Genomic DNA, 19,878 nt, shown 5'->3' on the forward strand with positions numbered 1-19,878 from the left:
GTTTCTGGATGAGGTATCGAATATATTGCTTCCCCCTACTTATACCTCCCGAGGAGATCACGAATGTAAAATTAGAGATATTCGAGCGCGCACGGAGGCTTTCCGGCAGTCGTTCTTCCCGCGAACCATACGCGACTGGAACCTGAAAGGGAAGTAATGACAGCGGCACGTAAAGTGCCCTCCGCCACACACCGTTGGGTAGCTTGCGGAGTATAAATGTAGATGTAGATGTAGATGAAATGGCGTGGCATTGCGTTCAGCGACGAGTCGCGGCTCTGCACTACGCCGGATGACCGTCGAGGGTCCATTCTCCCACTGTGTTGGAGAGGCGCTCCGGTTTTAAGGTCCCCGTAAACGATCAAACGTGTTAGACAAATCGCTTTTGTCTAGCCACCGGTTTGCCAAGCAAGCCTGTACATGTTCAAACAACGTTTGTCAGCATAGCCTCACTTTGTGTATTCTGAGAGTAGTGAGAACGACGACAAATGCAGAAAAAGCAATCGTGGCAATTACTTTGGCACCATGTTTAAAGAAGAACAAGAAGAAGAAAACAAGACTCTGTCCAGGGAATGACTTAAAATGAGAGATTCACCCATGAAAACATGCTAAAGGAAATTTTACTCTCAGAACCTGAAGACTACACCAACTTGCTTCGAACGGACAATGAAACTTTTTAAAACTTATGAAGACCCTACTAAAAGATCAAACTTATCTGTAAAGTCCGGTGTTATCTAGCCACGGATGTATCGAATAAAACTGTACACTTACTAAGAAAGCTTGTCAATTTAACCTCACTTTTGAGACGGACACTTTACGTTTATACTGTATTTTGGCACTAGTGGGAACGCCTGCAAATTCAGATCAAACATTTCTAAAATGGCCTCTGGCACTGTGTTTAAAGAAGAAGAAAACAAGACGCTGGTCCAGGGAATGATTTAAAATGAGAAACATACAACTGCAAACTTCTGAATGGAAATGTTTCATTCAGAGCCTGATGATTGCATCAACAGTAAAACGTTTAATAACTTGTTCAGCATTACTTCATACTCATACTGAAAAAGAAGACACGAGTATGCGAAAATTTATTCTCTTCTACTTCGTTCTCTTACGAAAGTTGATTAAAATATTGCAACGTGGGAAGATAGAGCCCACATCGTCTGTGGAACAGCCGGAAAATTTAATTTCTTTTACACTGAACAGCCAAAGAAACTGGATACCTGCCTAATATCATGTAACGCCCTCGCGTGCACGTAAAAGTGCCACAACACTACGTGTCAGGGACTCGACTAATGTTTTAAGTAGTGCTGGAGGGAATTGACACCATGACCCTGCAGGGCTCTCTATAAATCCGTTAAGAGTACGAGGGGGTGGAGGTATCTTATGAGCAGCACGTTGCAAGGTATCCCAGATATGCTCAATAATGTTCAATTCTTGGGAGTTTGGTGGGCAGCGAAGTGTTTAAACTCAAAAAAGTATTCCTGGAGCCACTCTGTAGCAATTCTGGACGTGTGAGGTGTCGCATTGCCCTGCTGGAATTGACGCAGTCCGACGGAATGCTCAACGGACTTCAATGGATGCAGATGATCAGGCAGGATGGCTACGTCAAAGTCGTATCTTCACGTATCAGGGGTCCCATATCACTCCAACTGCACACGACCCACACCATTACACAGCCTCCACCAGCTTGAACAGCCCCCTACTGAAACGCACGGTCCATGGATTCATGAAGTTGTTTCCTGTACACGTCCATCCGCTCGATACAATTTGAAACGAGACTCGTCCGACCAGGCAACCTGTTTCCAGTCATCACCAGTCCAATGTCGGTCCAGGCGAGGCGTAAAGCTTTGTGTCATGCTGCCGTGAAGGGTACACGTGGGCCTTTGGCTCCGAAAGCCCATACCGATGATGTTTCGTTGAATGGTTCGCACGCTGCCATTGAAACTGCAGCAACTTGCGAAAGGGTTGCTCGTCTGTCACGTTGAACGATTCTTTTCGGTCGTCACTGGTTCCGTTCTTGCAGGGTCTCTTTCCGGCCGCAGCGATGTTGGAGATTGTATGTTTTACGAGATTCCTCATATTCACGGAATACTCGTGAAACTGTCGCGCGGGAAAATCTCCACGACATCGCTGCCTCGGAGACGCTGTTTTCCATTACTCGTGCGCCGATTATAACAGCACATTCAAGCTCACTTAAATATTGATAACCTTCCACTGTAGCAGCAGTAACCGTTCTAACGACTGCGCCAGACACTTCTCTTATATAGGCGTTGCCGACCACAGCGCCATATTCTGCCTGTTTACGTGTCTCTGTATTTGAATACGCTTGCCTATAACAGTTTCTTTGGCGCTTCAATGTATTTCATTCCACTCCGCTTATATGTAACTGTATGCGTATTGTTTTAGTTCATAACTTCTTATATTACGTGACTGGGAAAGATGTGGTACCTCCACCATTTTGATAGTTGTCAGTGCTCTTACGGCGTAGTTTTCATGGTAGTGGAAACCCACAATACAGTGTGAAAAATTGCAGTAAAACTATTTTTCACGAAACGTATACTGCGAAACATCGACGCAAACCACGTCCGCCATCTTGTCAAACTTACTGCCAATCAAAAATTCTCGCAAACACGTCAAACTGCACCGTACACGATCAAATGTTTGGCGAGCATAGTTAAGTTTCACGAAATATTTGATCGTTTAGAGGGAGGGGGGGGCGGCTTTTTTCATGGCGTCATGGTGTAGGGAACCATCGTGTTAGCCTGAAGGGTTTAGTGACTGACGGAACTTTGGCGGCAGAGCGGTACGTCACGGACACCCTGCACCCTCATGTCCTACATCTCATATGATAGTATCGTGGTGTCGTTTTCCAACAGGAGAATGATCGCCCACATATGGCACATCTGCTTGATGTTGGAGTACTCTTGTGGCCAGCAAGATCTGCAGATCTCACCAGCTCGAACGTCAACTCCATCCCAGTGCCAAGATCTAGGGCATCAAGGATCGGTAACAACAGTTTTGGTCCAGCCTGACTTTGGATAGGGTACAACGGCGCTATCGTACCCTTCCTCACCGAATTAGTGCAAGCAATCAGGCCATAAGGGGAGCAATGTCAAAGTTTTAAGTGGGTTCCTAAGTTCTTTTGTAAGTTTGACTTGATTTAGTGTTCACAGAAATGTAATATGCCTTCCAACCGGCGAAGTTTCATTTCGATTTTTCCTCTCTTTCTGGATGCTTCACATTTTTTTAAGAGGTGGTATATTTCCAACTCTGACATGCCCATGTTGTATGGGACGAATGCTGACATGAGCCATATAAGCTCACGTCCTGTTCAATTAATTTTACCATTGTTGTCATCTGTTGTGTTTGTCAATATCGCACGAAACACTATCGACCGTTCAGCAAGCTATTCTGATAACACGGATGTAAGCCTTCAGCGTGTCTTACTTGACGATGAACTAGAAATGGCTCGAAATAAGTAATCGAGCAAAACATGTGCTGTTTGAAGCAATAATTATGTAAATCATAGATACGGGCGTTTTGAAACACTAACACGTCTTGTGTCCGCAGCTCGTGGTCTCGCGGTAGTGTTCTCGCTTCCCGAGCACGGGATCCCGGGTTCGATTCCCGGCGGGGTCAAGGATTTTCACCTGCCTCATCATCATCATTCATCTCCATTACGCTTGGAGGAAGGCAACGACAACCCAGCTCCACTAGGACCTTGCCTAGTACGGCGGTGCGCGTCTCCCGTATTGTTCCCCTGCGCTGTGTCAAGAAGCATGGGACTTCATTTCCATTTCCAACATTTCTCGGGTAACTATGTATTCATAATATTTTTCACGTCAGCCGCATTGTCAGTTACCCATTGTTCCTTTAAATTCTTGGTACTGTATTCAAATGCAATAAATCTTAACCTCCTTTTAGCGTTGGTCAATGTGTCATGCGCTTTCTCAGAATTAGTCATTCTGCAAAGCACTTTCCAGCATCAGTTTGCTTTTCATGTAAAGCAGCCGTTTCCGTCAGCGAATTGTCATTCTTTAATATTTCTTTCGTTTATAGTGCTCCTGAGACATCTTTCAGAGCTCTAATAATATAAGAAAATGATACTTTTCAGAGAATACTCGTTCTAATTTCGAACACATTACACTATTTATATGTGTTTTATTACTAAACGTATTGAGGTCTAACTTTAGCAGAAGGAATGATGTGACGAAATTCTGTAAGTGCACAATACCTTGCTGGCATACAGCTCACCATGATCATAAGTCGGTATTTTTTTCCAACTCCAACCAAATTGTTTAACAGCAACGCGTTGCGAGAATAACCCTCTCATTATCAGACAAAAACCATGTAAGCTTACTCAAGATGAAGAAAGATGTGGCGCTTGTGCAACATTCGTAACGTGTGGAAATTGCGGCAATGGACCCGTACTCGGGAAGACGGCGGTTCCATGCGGGTCCGGCGATCTGATTTTGTTTTCCAGTTATATCGCTAAATCGCGAGAGGTGATTAATGTGTTGTTCCTTCAGAAGGGCATAACCAGTTTCCTTCCCTATATCTTGGAAATCCGAGCTTATGTTTCGTCACTAATGACGTCATTGGCGGGGCGTTAAGCCGTAATCTTACTTATTGTCATTTTTATATGTGTTAGGTGGCGTAGTTAGGCGGTCTAGTATTTATTCCTACCGGAAATCTGGTAAAACCACCAATGGGGGTAAAAAGTGAAATTCTGGGCCCGGCGGGGAGAATGATATTGATGGCGGCTTAAACACTGGTCACGGTTCAGCACAGTGTACTAGTCACGATGTGCTCACTTCGCAAGGCATTTAAGGCGGATCCAAGAAAGCTCTTGGTGGCACCGACTTCGGGTGCCTCCTGAACTACAAGATGGCATGTACGCATTTGTGAAGAAATTATGTGGCGCTTTCCTTAACAGACTCGTTACTGGGAACCAATGCCTTGCCTATACAGTGTAGAAGCAATAAAATTTTGTACGTGATTTGGAGGATATAAAGGATGGGAAATTTAGTATACACAGCTGCCACTTCTAGCATCAACACCACCTCTAACCCAGCTGGGTTTGGATGATAGTAATGGGTACGTCATTACCAGTTGCTTCTGCTGCGTTGCAGATCACATCAGACCTATTACTCTCGAGTAGTAGTTGCCAGTCTTTCGGCAACTCATGACCAGAAGTTGTCCGTGGGTGAAATATCAGGAGGAAGTGTTGGACAAGGCACTTCTATATCGAAGTCAGGAATGCACGGGCAACATGCAATCTTGCGTTGTCTTCTTGCAATGTAACGCCATAGTGACATCAAAGACGGTGTACAGCCACCGGCCCTAACACGTCAGAAATCAAACGACTGTCGTCAAAATTGCCAGCTATACGAACTTGCGGTGATCATGTTGTGTACCCAGTGGCACCCCTTACCTTCACACGAGGTGCTGCTTTTGTATGACGAAGACGAATGTAATCTGGCAAGTTCGTTATCTTTGTAACTCCATACACGTATACATCCATCCTGATGTGTGCAGAAACGGGACTTTCTGTGAAGACGGTGTATTGCCACAACTGCGACCAGTCTTATTGTTGGGCGCGTGCCACTTTCTGCTCGCCTCTTTCTACTGCGTGCTGTGTCAAGAGCAGCCGTTAATGATGGCCACCGTCCTGACAATTAGCGGTACTCCATGTATCGTGTGGTACTTCACTTGCTGCAAACAAGCTCACTGTCGTATTCGAGGTGTCTTATTTGCCTGTACCATCGTACACTGGTAAATGAACAGTACTGCTGTATATCTCGGGCTATAGTTGCTCCTGAAATTCTGCATGGTCTTCATGAAACCACCGAGCCAATTTTCGCATGACAATCGTGGAATCCATATCGCGCTACGATATACAGCAGTCTCGATTGGCTTCGACCTAGTCGCAGAATTGGTAGACATACTGATAAAATCCATGGAGAAGAAATAAAAACTTTGAGGTTCGCCGATGACATTGTAATTCTGTCAGAGACTGCAAAGGACTTGTAAGAGCAGTTGAACGGAATGGACAGTGTCTTGAAAGGAGGATATGAGATGAACATAAACAAAAGCAAAACGATGATAATGGAATGTAGTCGAATTAAGTCGAGTGATGCTGAGGGAATTAGATTAGGAAATGAGACACTTAAAGTAGTAAAGGAGTTTTGCTATTTAGGGAGTAAAATAACTGATAATGGTCGAAGTAGAGGAGATATAAAATGTAGACTGGCAATGGCAAGGAAAGCGTTTATGAAAAAGAAAAATTTGTTAACATCGAATACAGATGTGTCAGGAAGTCGTTTCTGTAAGTATTTGTATGGAGTGTAGCCATGTATGGAAGTGAAATATGGACGATAAATAGTTTGGACAAGAAGAGAAAAGAAGCTTTCGAAATGTGGTGCTACAGAAGAATGCTGAAGGTTAGATGGGTAGATCATATAACTAATGAGGAAGTATTGAATAGAATTGGGGAGGAGTTTGTGGCACAACTTGACAAGAAGGGACAGGTTGGTAGGACATGTTCTGAGGCATCAAGGGATCACCAATTTAGTATTGGAGGGCAGTGTAGAGGGTAAAAATCGTAGAGAGAGACCAAAAGATGAATACACTAAGCAGATTCAGAAGGATGTAGGTTGCAGTAAGTACTGGGAGATGAAGAAGCTTGCACAGGATAGAGTAGCATGGAGAGCGGCTTCAAACCAGTCTCAGGACTGAAGACCACAACAACAACAACTGATAAAAGTGATTACTTCGATACGAGGCATATTATGATCCCACGTACTAACACTCAAATGCGAATTTTGAATGAGAACTCGCTCCATTATCTTTTTTCATGTATAGAATGAAGATGGCATTACTCCTGCCTAAGTACGGTTTCGGTGAAATGCTAGTCATTTTAATATTCAAACATGTAGTGCACTTCATACTAATTTAACATTTGTTGCATGCCGCTGATGCAATTTTAACTGCCAGCAGTGTACTTACAGTACAGACAGTAGGCAGATGTGTTTACTGGCGTAGCTTTCAACAGAATCCAGCAGCCAGACATTGCAGTTTCCATACTCTTTTCTTGAGTGTCACTATACAGGTGTCATATCGGGATTACCGAAATACATTGACTGCGTAAAAATATTTAGCTAATCTAATGTACCGGACGTTCCGTATAAACCATAACCACTTCAGTGGGTCATAATTTCCCTCCGAAAGGTCGTAGAAACGGTGTAGTTGTTTTAGTGATCTCAGTAGCTCTGGGGAAATCAGAAGTACCACCCGTTGTTCGCAAGCTGATTCAGCGCATGGGGGTATAATGACGGCTTGCTCGGCTACTGTTACTTCGGTCGTAGCCTCGCGGGGTTTGTGAAGTCTGTGAGCGTGTAGGTCTGGCTGCGTGACAATAAGGCGCAAGGTAGTGACCCGTTCACAGTCTTTAGCTGGCAGAAACAAATGTTCAAATGTGTGTGAACTCCTAAGGGATCAAACTGCTGAGGTCATCGTTCCCTAGACTTACAGACTACTTAACCTAACTTATGCTAAGAACAAGACACACGCTCATGCCCCAGGGAAGACTCGAATGTCCGGTGGGAGGGGCCGCGCAGTCCGTGACATGGCGCCTCAAATCGCGCGACCATTCCGCGCGGCCTGGCAGAAACATGCATTGCACACTTCGACAGTGGAATTTTTTGTGAAAGTATATTGGAAGACAGGCTCACTGGGTATAACGCAACGGGCATTCCGGAGAGAATTCACTGTGCGCGATGTTCCAACAAAAGCAATAATTTTATCGTTTGTGAGGAAGCTGGAGACTACTGGAGTACTAAACAGTGACAGTGGTAAACATAGACCATCATTGAACGCATAGGTTATTGATAGTATTCGTAAACGCTTGGAGAACTTTTCAAGGAAATCGCTGCGTTGTTTGAATCAGGAGACAAGCATTTCACATGGTACATATCAGAGAGCTGTAAACAAATCGGCACTGCTATCATACGGAGTGCAAGAAAAGAAAGCGTTACTGTCGATGGTTTCAGGGGTTTGTTTTTATTTACTTGTTGTTGAGCTTGCAGTCATTCTCTCCATCACTTGGTTTATAGGTAAGAGATGGCTCCATCTCTCAGGTTACATCAACACACAAAACAGTAGATACAGGGTGGGTGTAAAACCCCAAATAGTTCATGAAACACCACTGCATGATGAAAAGGTTGCAGTGTAGTGCGTAGAGTCAGCGTCCAGGATTGCTGGCTTCATTTTCTCTGATACGACTACGGACGCTACCGTTTATACGGGCATCTTCAATATATTTGTGGAGCAACTAGCAACGTGTCACACGTCATTTCAAGGAACTTGTAACTAGTTTCTTTGGTGACGGAGTAATTTCAAAAAATTTGTGGACCCAGATCATCTGAGCTAACTCCCCCCCCCCCCGCCCCCCCCCCCTCCGGGCATTTTTCGTAGTGAGGGGATCATGAAAGCCGAATGTACAAGAATAGACCACGGACAGGTGCAGAATTCCGTGAGGCCATTTACACACGAAAAAAGCAAGTTTGGCGGGAATACACTTCTCAGAACGTCACGGAATATGGGTAAACAAGTACAATTGTGCATCGGTGCTGGTGGAGGGTACTTCCAACATTTGCTGTGAGGATTTTGTATATATCTATGTGTGTAACCTCCCAACTGTGTATTATCACGTCCCAAAGTTGCAAATGTTTGCCATTATTGGTTCAAATGTTATGACTCCTTAAGTAGTTCAGATTTATGTGGATCGCACTGTACACGCAAAACCATTGATGAATACACAGGCCGTCCTCGGCGTCCACTGAACAATTTCATCGACCCAAGGTTAGCGCTAGAATTTTACTGTTCAAGGGTATAGCGGTGAATCTCTGTCCATATTGCATTCCCTGCTTTTAGAAACCGGACATGCTCGTATGATCGCACTTAGCTGACAGCTGTCAATCACCTTCAACATATTTGTTGCACTGTAGAATGATCGCGCACGTTTCCAACTTTGTTTTCGGTGACAAAGTTTTATATCAGAAGAGTCATTGTACCAAACGAAGAACTCGCGGGCCTTCCAAAAATATGTCATCAGTCGGTCCTCACTCGAGAAGCATTAATCGTAATTTTCATATGTGTGGCTACTCACATCACTGTAGACATTGTGATAGCGTCAGAATGAAGGTAGCAGCACGAAGCAATATCTTAATAAAACTCAAAGGGACAAGTTGGGTAGCAAGCCTACATGTGCTTCGGATGTCGGCTCTAGCTTAGTACTACGTGGCAGGAGAATATGCTTACCCCAGTCGAGAAGATCCACGTTCTGGCCGGAATAGCTCCACCCGATTATAAGGCGGGTAGTAACAGCGAAATCCGAAAATAGCAAAGTGAGCACTGATGACAGACACCGACTTTTCACGGCCATGAACTTGCTGCGCGACATCTTTGCAGCAGGAAAAGCTTCATCTCAAGTGGAAGCTAAAGGTGGAAAAGAGCTTCAACGCTGACAGCAAGGAGCTAAATGTGATTGACTACCAGCAAAACAGGAGCTAACCGTAGGAACCACCCTGTCATTTCCAACGTGAGATCACTAGATTTTTCTCCGCGTAGGCACTGGCCGAAGTAATACTGTCACGTGTAAAATGGAGACTCAGCGATAACCAAGATGTCTTGTGAGTGTGTGTTCTTGTGCAGACGATGAGCCATTTCCATCACAGCCTCGTTTACACCATCTCGTCAGGCGTCGCGACGCAAGAGGATCTGGCATCAGGAAGCCCGACAGCAGTGCACCCTCCTCAGGCATTACACTTGATTTAAATGGTTGTCATCGACACACAAAGAAGAAGATCACTGTACGGTAATGACGAACTTGTGGCTACTTGCACCAACAACACACAGCCGCCCTGCCTGCCTGATATCAGAAGGCAACACTCGTTCGCCGTAGCGGTCACGTGGTCGCGGTTTCCTCGACTCCGCCGGCGCTGAGTTGGGTAACGGAAGAGTCCTTGGCCAGAGGGGGCAGGCCGGACCTTATCTCGTCAGCATCGGCAGCCGGCGCGGCGCGCGCCTCCCCTGTCGTGACGTCATCTGTCAGATTACTGCGCGCATGCGCACTGGCGTCGGTCCGCCCTCCCACCCCTCCTAGAACTCAGCGTGGGAAGCAATGGAGCCAATGCCGGCGCTGTGATTGGCCCGCGGCAAGGCTGCCTAACGGCGCCCGGTATTTCTGATCGCACGCGGTCGACTCGGAGGCACAACTTCTAGCCCAGCTATACAGTTATAGCGGAGGAAGTGTGGGTTGTCTGGGTGTTGTCTATGTCAAAGTTCCAGCTTCACGCAGGGTGAGTCTTATATTTGGCGTGGCCTATTTTTTTCAACTGGTAGAAATAGTTCTTAAGCCGTGATCTACAAGTAAAAATTAGAGCTATTAAAGCATGATAACTCATAACTTGTGAAGAAAAATTGCAGCGAATATTTTCATGGAAAAAAATCACGAAACATAATAAACAGAATAAATGTACGTCATGAATACCACTCCCCTGATACAGATAACCCCTCGATATCATTATTCCTAGGTTTGGAAAAGAAAGTCCTCTTGTTTCATCGTGCGAACCTCATAGTTACCTGACTCAAATTACTTTGCCTTGTCCAACTCCTTCATCCATAAAATCATTCGTAATGTAAACTCTAGTACTGTACTATAACATGTACTTTGCGGACACTCATTTTTTGTGGTGGTAGTGGTGGTGATGGGATGAGGGTAGTTGGAGGAATAAGGAACAGAGGAAGTTCGCATTAATGTTTTGTATCAGAATTACAAGAAGCTCGCGATTACAAGGCTGCGAATTATTCAAGCATATTTCGGTAGTTTTTGAGGAAATAAAAAACGAAGCCTGAAGTATTGTGCTGCAATGAGAGCGAATATTTTAGTTTAGAATATAATATTTTGCATGCGGCCCGTCATTTACCGCCGGAAGATGGAGCGACCTCCAATCCACAGTTGGACATCTCTTGAAATATTTTTTCCATTGTTTTCCTATCTGCAGGAAATTGAGGGACTCTACTCTTCGAACATGTGCACGGGCGATTTCCTATCTGTATGATAGTCGAGTGCTTTCCCTAGGATCTATAGGTCGGCGATTTGTTGTAACGAAATTTAAAGCATACTGCTGAAAATTGCCTGCCCATTGTTGATAGTACTTTTCGGACCGTCGACAGATCTCAGGAGTACAACGGCTTCTAAAGTGGGTCAGTGACTATGAATAGTTACCTTTCTTGTTTCCGAAGTGTTGTTCTATCGAAAAGAATTGGTAAGTTATAGGTAAGTTGGAGAAGAGCGATTATGCAATAGAACTTTATCGTTGTGCGGTAGGCATACAAACGGTAACTGCTTTAGAGGAAATAAGGTAAAGCAGTATTTTTAATTATTGGTGTTTTTCGGTTATCCGTTCAGTGTCGGGTCCGCATTAACCCACTAGTCGGGACAAAAATATAAGTAACTGCTATTTTCTCTTTCTGTGTGTGATACATCTCGCTGACGTTGATGCCAAGCAGGAAACAAATATTTGTTAATAGTATTCGCTGAACACTTTTATGTGCTTCATATTATCACCCATAATATATTATTATGATCGTTCTTTCTTCGTAAAACATGTCCAACTCAATGCAACTGAATTGATGAAATTGTTGAAATTTATGTATGACTGTTGTAACTCATAGGACTGAGGAGCTTTTCTTAATGCATCGCGGTCGCGTTTTGTTGCCCAATGTCTCGCTAACGTCATCGACCAGTATTTTGAAAGGTTAACGTCCTTACCCTTCATATTCTGTTCACAAATGGCGCTTCTCAGAGATAGCGTTTGTTATGTTTACGTTTAGTTCATATTACGATATGAGGTTTGGCGTAATAGTACGATACACGCACTACTCATTTTTTGTGCGTTTCTTCCTCCCTGTTAAGGTTGTCGACATCTTCATGAACTTCAGTAATCACGTTAATAAATGTGTGTCATGTTACACTGCCAAAGATCTGCGAACCATTTCAAACTGACATGATCATGAAATTTCGCCACCTGGCAGAATTTTTCGTCTCACCCTGTCTGCTTTACCTTTCGTTTTCCGTTTCTAACTAAACTTTTTATATTTATCAGCCTGTCGATTGTTTTGGTGCCACCCTCCTCTTCTTGTCTTATATTGTTTATTTTTTTTCTCTGTACTTACCACTCCCGAGCTTTTTCGACAATCTGCATTCCCTATGTTGCCTTTGCTCATATCTAAAATTTTCACCTCCGAAGTTACGTCCACTATTCATGATGCCGTGACTCTTCTAGTAAGCATTTATCATAAATTTCTTTTCTCGCGTATTCTTTCCAGAACCTCTTCCCTTCATTCTTCATCTGCCAATCAGTTTTTTTAAGATTTGTCTGTTGCAACACATTTCTAATCGTTATAATTTTTACTTCTCCGGTTCTCGGACAGCTATTCACGTCACATAATACTGCGCTTTACATGCATGCTTTCGGAAACTTCTTTCTCCGATCTATCTTTGTGTAACCTAATCATATTTTCCTGCTTCAGCGATACTAGATATTTTTTTTTTCTTAGCTAGGGAAGTTCTTTAACTTTACTTTGTTTTTCCTAATTGTAATATCAAGCATCTCACTTTCTACCACTCTTCATCATCTTAATCTTGGCTTTGTTTATCCTTATTCCTCATTTTTCGTATGCTCTCCATCCTGTTCAGTAGGGCTTTCAAGATTTCCTTGACTGTGAAGTGTACATTACCTATTCACCTTCAATTTTTGCCGGCCGAAGTGGCCGTGCGTTTAAAGGCGCTGCAGTCTGGAACCGCAGGGCCGCTACGGTCGCAGGTTCGAATCCTGCCTCGGGCATGGATGTTTGTGATGTCCTTAGGTTAGTTAGGTTTAACTAGTTCTAAGTTCTAGGGGACTAATGACCTCAGCAGTTGAGTCCCATAGTGCTCAGAGCCATTTGAACCATTTTCAATTTTTATTCCTGTAAATAACTTTTTCATCGGTTTTCCATTATCCGCATGTTTACAAAAGCCATAGTCGTCCTTGCGTATACGTTTCTGTATAGGATGCAATACCATGGTAAATGTTGCAGATGTTTCTCTTCGACCGAGCTCAGACGAAACGGCATATGCTACTCGTTTTTGGCTTTCATCGTGAAGAACAAAGAGAGTGAGATAAATAACTCTAGTTTTAGGCAACTTTGATCGGAATTGCTTTTGGTATGGGCTGATCTCATGGCCTTTCAAAGACCCGGTAAGGAAAGTTTGTGTGCTCTGAGACCTTACCTGAAGTATTGCATCTGCAAGTCTAGATGCTCGGCCTCATTGATGAGTTGAAAACAGGATATTGAAGTATTCATCAAGTCTCTTGCTCTTGTTTCTCTGGATGTAGAAGAGGTTATTCAATTGTGAGGCAGTGGGCATCTGTGTACTGTGTAAACAAACTCCTGTTCGTCAATTCAGTCTTTGACGGCACTAATATCATCAGCTCAAGTATATAAGTTAACGGCCGCGGAATATGTCAGCTCTGACACTAATGTTCATACATACCGATAAAACATTGGGCAATCTACATTGAACGAGCCGAAATCAAAAACTGGAAAATGCTGTGGATCATTTTACTTTGTGAGTCTTGTGTAGTTGTTAGGCTGGTGGCGTGCAGAAAGGCGAAGCACCATTCCGTATGTTTCTCAAAACTACAAGGACAGTAAATATGTATTTTTCTCATATGAACTGCACACTACAGATTGAAAAATAGAAAATGTCCTAATGATACAATCTTCCTCTCACTTCACCACCAACATCCCAAAATTCCTCCAATTAGTAATCAACGTTATCTCTAAATCACCTCTGTAAAAAACCATATAATAATTAGAGAGGAAACCACCCTTGAATTCCGTCACCGACTCGAAGACCTAACAATTGACGACGAGCCAACTATCCTAGTAACGTAACTGACACCCTAATAGACTTTGACCTAAGACTCACTTCAAAACTGACTTGAAATGCCCACCTAGTAACCTTCCAAAGTAAGCCTGCAATGCAACTACTTAAACTAGCAACAGGCCAGACAAGTGGACTACATCTCACAAGCAACATCCATAATACAAAGACCTTCATCTGCCCGTAGCCACATCTACGCAAGCGTATCATGGACGTTCACTCCTCTCAAGTTCCGACACTCCCTCAAAATCCGAACCCGCGTCCGGCCAACCTGATTTAGGTTTTCCGTGATTTTCCAAAAACGCTTCAGGCAAATACCGGGATGGTTCCTTTGAAAGGGCACGGCCGACTTCCTTCTCCATCCTTCCGTAACCGATGGGATCGATGACCTCGCCGTTTAGTCCCCTCCCCCATTTCAAGCTACCAATCACAATCCTTGAACGACCTGCACTCTCTTTGCTTACCGCATCCTGCACTCTACCCTGTATGGGTCCATTAAGTTCTGATGTCTCCTCCAACTCCTTGGCCAATTTAGCCCGTCTTGCTCCCAAAAACGTAAATCACAACACCCTATTGAACCGCCCCCCCCCCTCCCATACTTGATAACTCCAGCCATTTGACGTGCATATTATCACAACATTCGATTTTCCTTTAATTTTCAAACTCTCCGCATCTGTTCCCAAGGCTGTTGTAAGTGCCTCCTTCTGCCAGACCATGAAGTAATTCCTGAAATCTCCCAATCCTACCAACTCAAAAGAAGGTTCTGTTTTGCCATCTTCCTCGCTAATTCCTATATGCCAACTGTGTGTTACTTCTCCCATATGCACCCCACGCCCTTTTTCATTTATCATTGTTCCAATAATTGCCCATCCAAATTCCTCACCTAAAGTCACCAAGGTCCCCCTCCCCCAATAGCACCATATCATGTCTGGAATTGATCGCTATTTTATCCAATCAAAATCCTGTCAAAATTGAAGAAATAAGAAAGAAACCAAACCGAACCCGAGAGCTCCTGAAAAGAGCAATACACTTAGTTTATTTGTGTATGCAGCGTAACTTTTCAAACCAGTAAGTTGGAGCTATTCTATATCTGAGCTCCTGTATTTCCTATACATGTCAGTTCCATGTGAAGTACCATTTAAGGGTTATACTTTTACTTCATCAAAATGTAAATAAACCTTTTAGTGTACCATTCCAAGCTGTAAGTTGCATTTTTTTTCGAAAACACAGTCTTCCTTGGGTGAAGTGGAAAAAAAAGTTTAATGATTTAACTAATCGCAAGAAATCAGTCCTCTTTGTAAGTCAGTTATCATACAATTTCATATTCTGTCTGTGTTAACTCTTCGTGGTTAGCTGTGATTCCTTAAGGAGTGAGTTACGATTTGGATTGCAAGAAATGAGAAATGGTGAACACGTCAGATGCATAAAAGAATGGACTACTGTGGTCATAGCAACTCCATTTATTAATGATGTAGTATCTTGTGTACCTAGCTGTTATGACGTATGCTCGTTATCAGACATTTCGAAGGTCTAGCTGAACCAAAATTTTAATGCCACCACGCTCTGTGCATATGCAGTACAAATTTTTAAACGGTGGTTGGAAAATTTCAAAATTATATCGCTTATGTTTACAAAGCGCTGCTCATAAAGTGTCTGATAATGAGTTTGTTCTCAATATGTTGTTTGAAGATTAGACAATAAATGTAAGAAGTGCTGTATTGTCATTTGCTATAGTACTGCATTCTCTGTTGATCGAGTTATAGTTACTCATTCACTTGCATATGAACTAACTATGCGTGATTGTCCTGCAGCACAGAATCATCATGTCATCGGGCAGGGCCTACGGCACCCTCAACAAGCAAGTGGCGCTCGCCAGAGGTGTAAGTCTGCGCTGGATCTTCGACTGAGGGACTGAAAAGTTGACTTGTCACTAACAGTGTCTGTTTTCCCTCGGATACTAATGGGAACGTAGTCGAGCCATGTGATGTGTGGGAAATGTTCTGTGTGTTTCTTGGGTGCCTTCATCCTGATCCTTTCCACCGTCTGTCTGCATCGGCTGCATGGCGTTCGCATGCTAAGGTTTCAATGTTGTTAGAGAGTATATAGATTTTAATGTCATGTTCACGTAACCCATATAATGTAGTTCGTCAATCTAACAAGGGAACCTCCCCATCGCACCCCCCTCAGATTTAGTTATAAGTTGGCTCTGTGGATAGGCCTTGAAAAACTGAACACAGATCAATCTAGAAAACAGGAAGAAGTTGTGTGGAACTATGAAAAAAATATGCAAAATATAAGAACTGAATAGTCGATGCGTAAGATATCCAACATCAAGGACAGTCAGAACGAAGAAGTGCCATGGTCTCGGGGTTAGCTTGAGCAGCTGTGGAACGAGAAGTCCTTGGTTCAAGTCTTCCCTTGAGTGAAAATTTTAATTTTTTATTTTCAGTTTATGTGACAAACTCTTATGTTTTCATCACTTTTTTGGGAGTCATCATCACATCCACAAGAAAACCTAAATCGGGCAAGGTAGAAGAATCTTTTTACCCATTCGCCAAGTGAACAAGTTAGGTGGGTCCAAAACATATTCCTGTCATGTGACGCACATGCCGTCACCAGTGTCGTATACAATATATCAGACGTGTTTTCCTGTGGAGGAATCGGTTGACCTATGACCTTGCGATCAAATGTTCTCGGTTCCCATTGGAGAGGCACGTCCTTTCGTCTACTAATCGCATGGTTTTGCGGTGCGGTCGGAAAACAGAGACACTAAACTTATTACAGTGAACAGAGACGTCAATGAACGAACGGACAGATCATTACTTTGCGAAAATAAAAAAAGTAAACTTTTCACTCGAGGAATGACTTGAACTAAGGACCTCACGTTCCGCAGCTGCTCACGCTAACCATGGGACCACGGCGCTCCTAAGTTCACAGTATCCTTGATTTGCCTATCGTGCTCATGGACCACTCAGTTTTTATATTTTGCTTATTTTTTTCATAGTTCCACACAACTTCTTCCTGTTTTCTCGATTGATCTGTGTTCAGTTTTTCAAGGCCTATCCACTGTGCCAACTTATAACTAAATCTGAGGGGGGTGCGATGGGGAGGTTCCCTTGTAAGTAACGGTACATAGAGCGCATCATATCGGTCGCTCGTGATAAGGCGAGTCATTAACCTGTGACAAGCTAGTTCCTACTTTGTTTACGTTGTAAGGTCTATATAAGGTGTCTGCGTTGCCAACAGAAGCTGCCGGGATAGTTTTTAACGCGAGTGGCGCACGCGTTGTGGCACGCCGAGCGCGTGTTGTGTGCACGCTCTGATATCCATACGGCGGGCCGAGCGTGGCGACCTGCCCTTATCGTTTGCGCCGGCTGCCGCTATCCGACACATTCCAGTTCACGAGCAGCTGTTTCGCCCACCCAGGCACTGCGCTAAACCCGCTGCAGCTATAATAGGCAGTTCGCTGTTGGAATTTATGATCGTTACCATGTAATTACGATGAAAGGCTACATGCAGAGTGTAACAGAATGACGCTTCAAAAATTTGGGAGATTGTAAAGGATGAAATTCGGAACGTTTTGATATAAAGAACATATAGACAGAAACATGAAGTAAAGTTCCTACAGCTGTACGCACTTTCTGTGCGCTCGGTAGGCTAAATGAAACACCAGAATACTGTAATTTGAGCAACTTTTATTGATAAAACAGTAGAGTACAATCAAATACTGTAAATCGAATCAGTGACATTCACTATTTTGTAGTAAATGTCCAGTGTGACGATCACCAACTTCGTTACGTAATGTACAACGACAAGCCATGTTTTGTCTGATTTTTCTGTAAAATTCTACGCTTCCCACTCGGGGTCTCAAATGCTGTAAAGAAACGTTCAAGATCCTACTGGTGTTGAGTACAAAAGGGACTTTACATAGCCACAGAGGGAAAAAGTCAAGAGGGATGAGGTCAGGGAATCGCACAAGCCAAGGGCCTGGGCATTTCCTTTCAGCTACACTCTGCCTGAAATTGCCTGTCTGATATGTCCTAGCCCGACGATCAATGTGCGCCGGACCAACATCGTGCTGAAACCACAGACTGGCGCACAGTTGCAAGAGAACGTCGTTACGAAGTTCAGGCAAGGCGTTCTTCAGCAAATTCAAATACCATGCGCTAGTCATGCGATCTGCTAAGATGTGTGGTCGAATAAGGTGATTTCCTACAACTCCAGACCAAATGTTTACTGGTAACATTTTGTACGGGTGGTGCAGGATTTTTTACAGCCCGTTTGTGGCTGTTGCGGGAATTATAAATACCATCCTTTGTAAAAGTTGACTCATGAGTAAACAGCACGAGGCCTATAAAATTGGGGACAGCAGCCTTTTCAGTAGTTTCTGGGGCGGCAGTATGAATGATCGAGTGATCTGGACTTGTAACATTAGATAATATGACCGTGTCATGTCGTACTGCAAAGGGAGACTACAAGCTGTAGACATTGCTTTGAGCCACAAAAAGGTGTACCACAAAACTAGTCGGCACTTTTATTTCCTGCATACAGAGAATGAGAGGTAGGAACGCCAACATCTCCTACTGCTGTAGAAACTTTAATTTACATTTCCGGCTATACGTTCCTTATAACAAAACATTTCAAATGTCATCCTCCACAATCCCCCAAAAATTTTAAAGCGTCGCTCTGGTACACTGTATAATTGATTGCATAAATTAGGCAAAGTCACAAGAACTCGGAGAAAGGCAAGTGGCACGGTTATGTTATTGGCAGTGTAGTACGTGGCAAGACTACTGTATTCAAACCAACTGCGCCAAAATCCATTTTTCTCAGCAGTACGAGAGGCAGAGCTTTAATTACAACTTCAAAAAAATCGAGGTGCCACCATTAAACTTGGTAATGGTGTTGGATCTTCTCTACAGATTCATCCTACAGTACCACATCTTTTTTTCCATGGGTGAACAAGTTGGCGGAGACCTCCAAGTTGGCGGAGACCTTGGTTTTCGACGCCCGCAGTTTCACTGTTTAGGAACCATTCAACCTCGAAAATCAGGTCAACACTAGTCTGGAAATGCCTGCCATGAAATGGTTCTTCATCCGAGGGAAGAGGAAGAAGTCACTCAGTGCCGTGTCAGCAGAATGTCTTAATAAACTAAAGAGGCAGCCTGTGTGACTAACTTCTTCGCAGAATGAGTTGGGGTCTAGTCTTGGACAAAAACAATACATTCGACAGCTTTCTCTTGAGAGCCACCAGTAATCTCGTCGGGAGATTTCAGTAGTGTGCTTCTCTGTTTGGCCCTTGCGAGCATGATCTGTTCGCATGAAACTATGACAGTCCCAAAAAGACCCTGAGATGGTGTGCCACTTCGTTCGTCGTCATTCGGACTTTTTGGATAAGACCAACAATAGTGTACGCCACCTAAGCACTGCGCCATATCGTGGTGCATTCTTCCCATACACTTTCACCAACTCAGCATGGGTAGTTGCAGCTTTGTTCGCCTTCAAACTCAGAAAATGAATCACCGTACGATACTCCACTTGTTTGCTCCTCCCTGCCGGCCGCGGTGGTCTAGCGGTTCTAGGCGCTCAGTCCGGAACCGCGCGACTGCTACGGTCGCAGGTTCGAATCCTGCCTCGGGCATGGATGTGTGGTTAGTTAGGTTTAAGTAGTTCTAAGTCCTAGGAGACTGATGACCGCAGATGTTAAGTCCCATAGTGCTCAGAGCCATTTGTTTGCTCCTTTATCGGCGTTCTGCGATACTGTGGTGGGGGATTTCAGTGCATACTATAATTACAAACAAGAACCTGCATATAAACAAAAAATTCATTACATAACTTTATAACTTTATTTTTTTGAGGTGATAGTTAAAACCTTATGACTTCCC

At 43.7% G+C, this 19,878-nt stretch overlaps 1 protein-coding gene across 5 annotated transcripts in view; it reads left to right on the top strand.

The window, feature by feature from the left end:
• The window catches only part of LOC126195282 (proton-coupled amino acid transporter-like protein pathetic), a 269,764-nt gene that overhangs the window by 108,488 nt on the left and 141,398 nt on the right, over positions 1–19,878 (top strand). Inside the window, exons 1-2 of one of the 5 annotated variants that reach the window (XM_049933821.1) lie at positions 10,214–10,358; positions 15,805–15,873. The exons of 2 other annotated variants lie outside the window; for them this stretch is intronic. In XM_049933821.1, the coding sequence (XP_049789778.1) occupies positions 15,817–15,873 (57 nt within the window). In that variant the 5' untranslated portion in view covers positions 10,214–10,358; positions 15,805–15,816. Of the gene's footprint in view, positions 1–10,213; positions 10,359–15,804; positions 15,874–19,878 lie in introns of those variants that run through there. 2 more of the 5 variants (XM_049933822.1, XM_049933826.1) reach the window with 2 other exon arrangements.

The sequence above is a fragment of the Schistocerca nitens genome, chromosome 7 (genome assembly GCF_023898315.1).
Source record: "Schistocerca nitens isolate TAMUIC-IGC-003100 chromosome 7, iqSchNite1.1, whole genome shotgun sequence".
Classification (NCBI taxonomy): Eukaryota; Metazoa; Arthropoda; class Insecta; order Orthoptera; family Acrididae; genus Schistocerca; species Schistocerca nitens.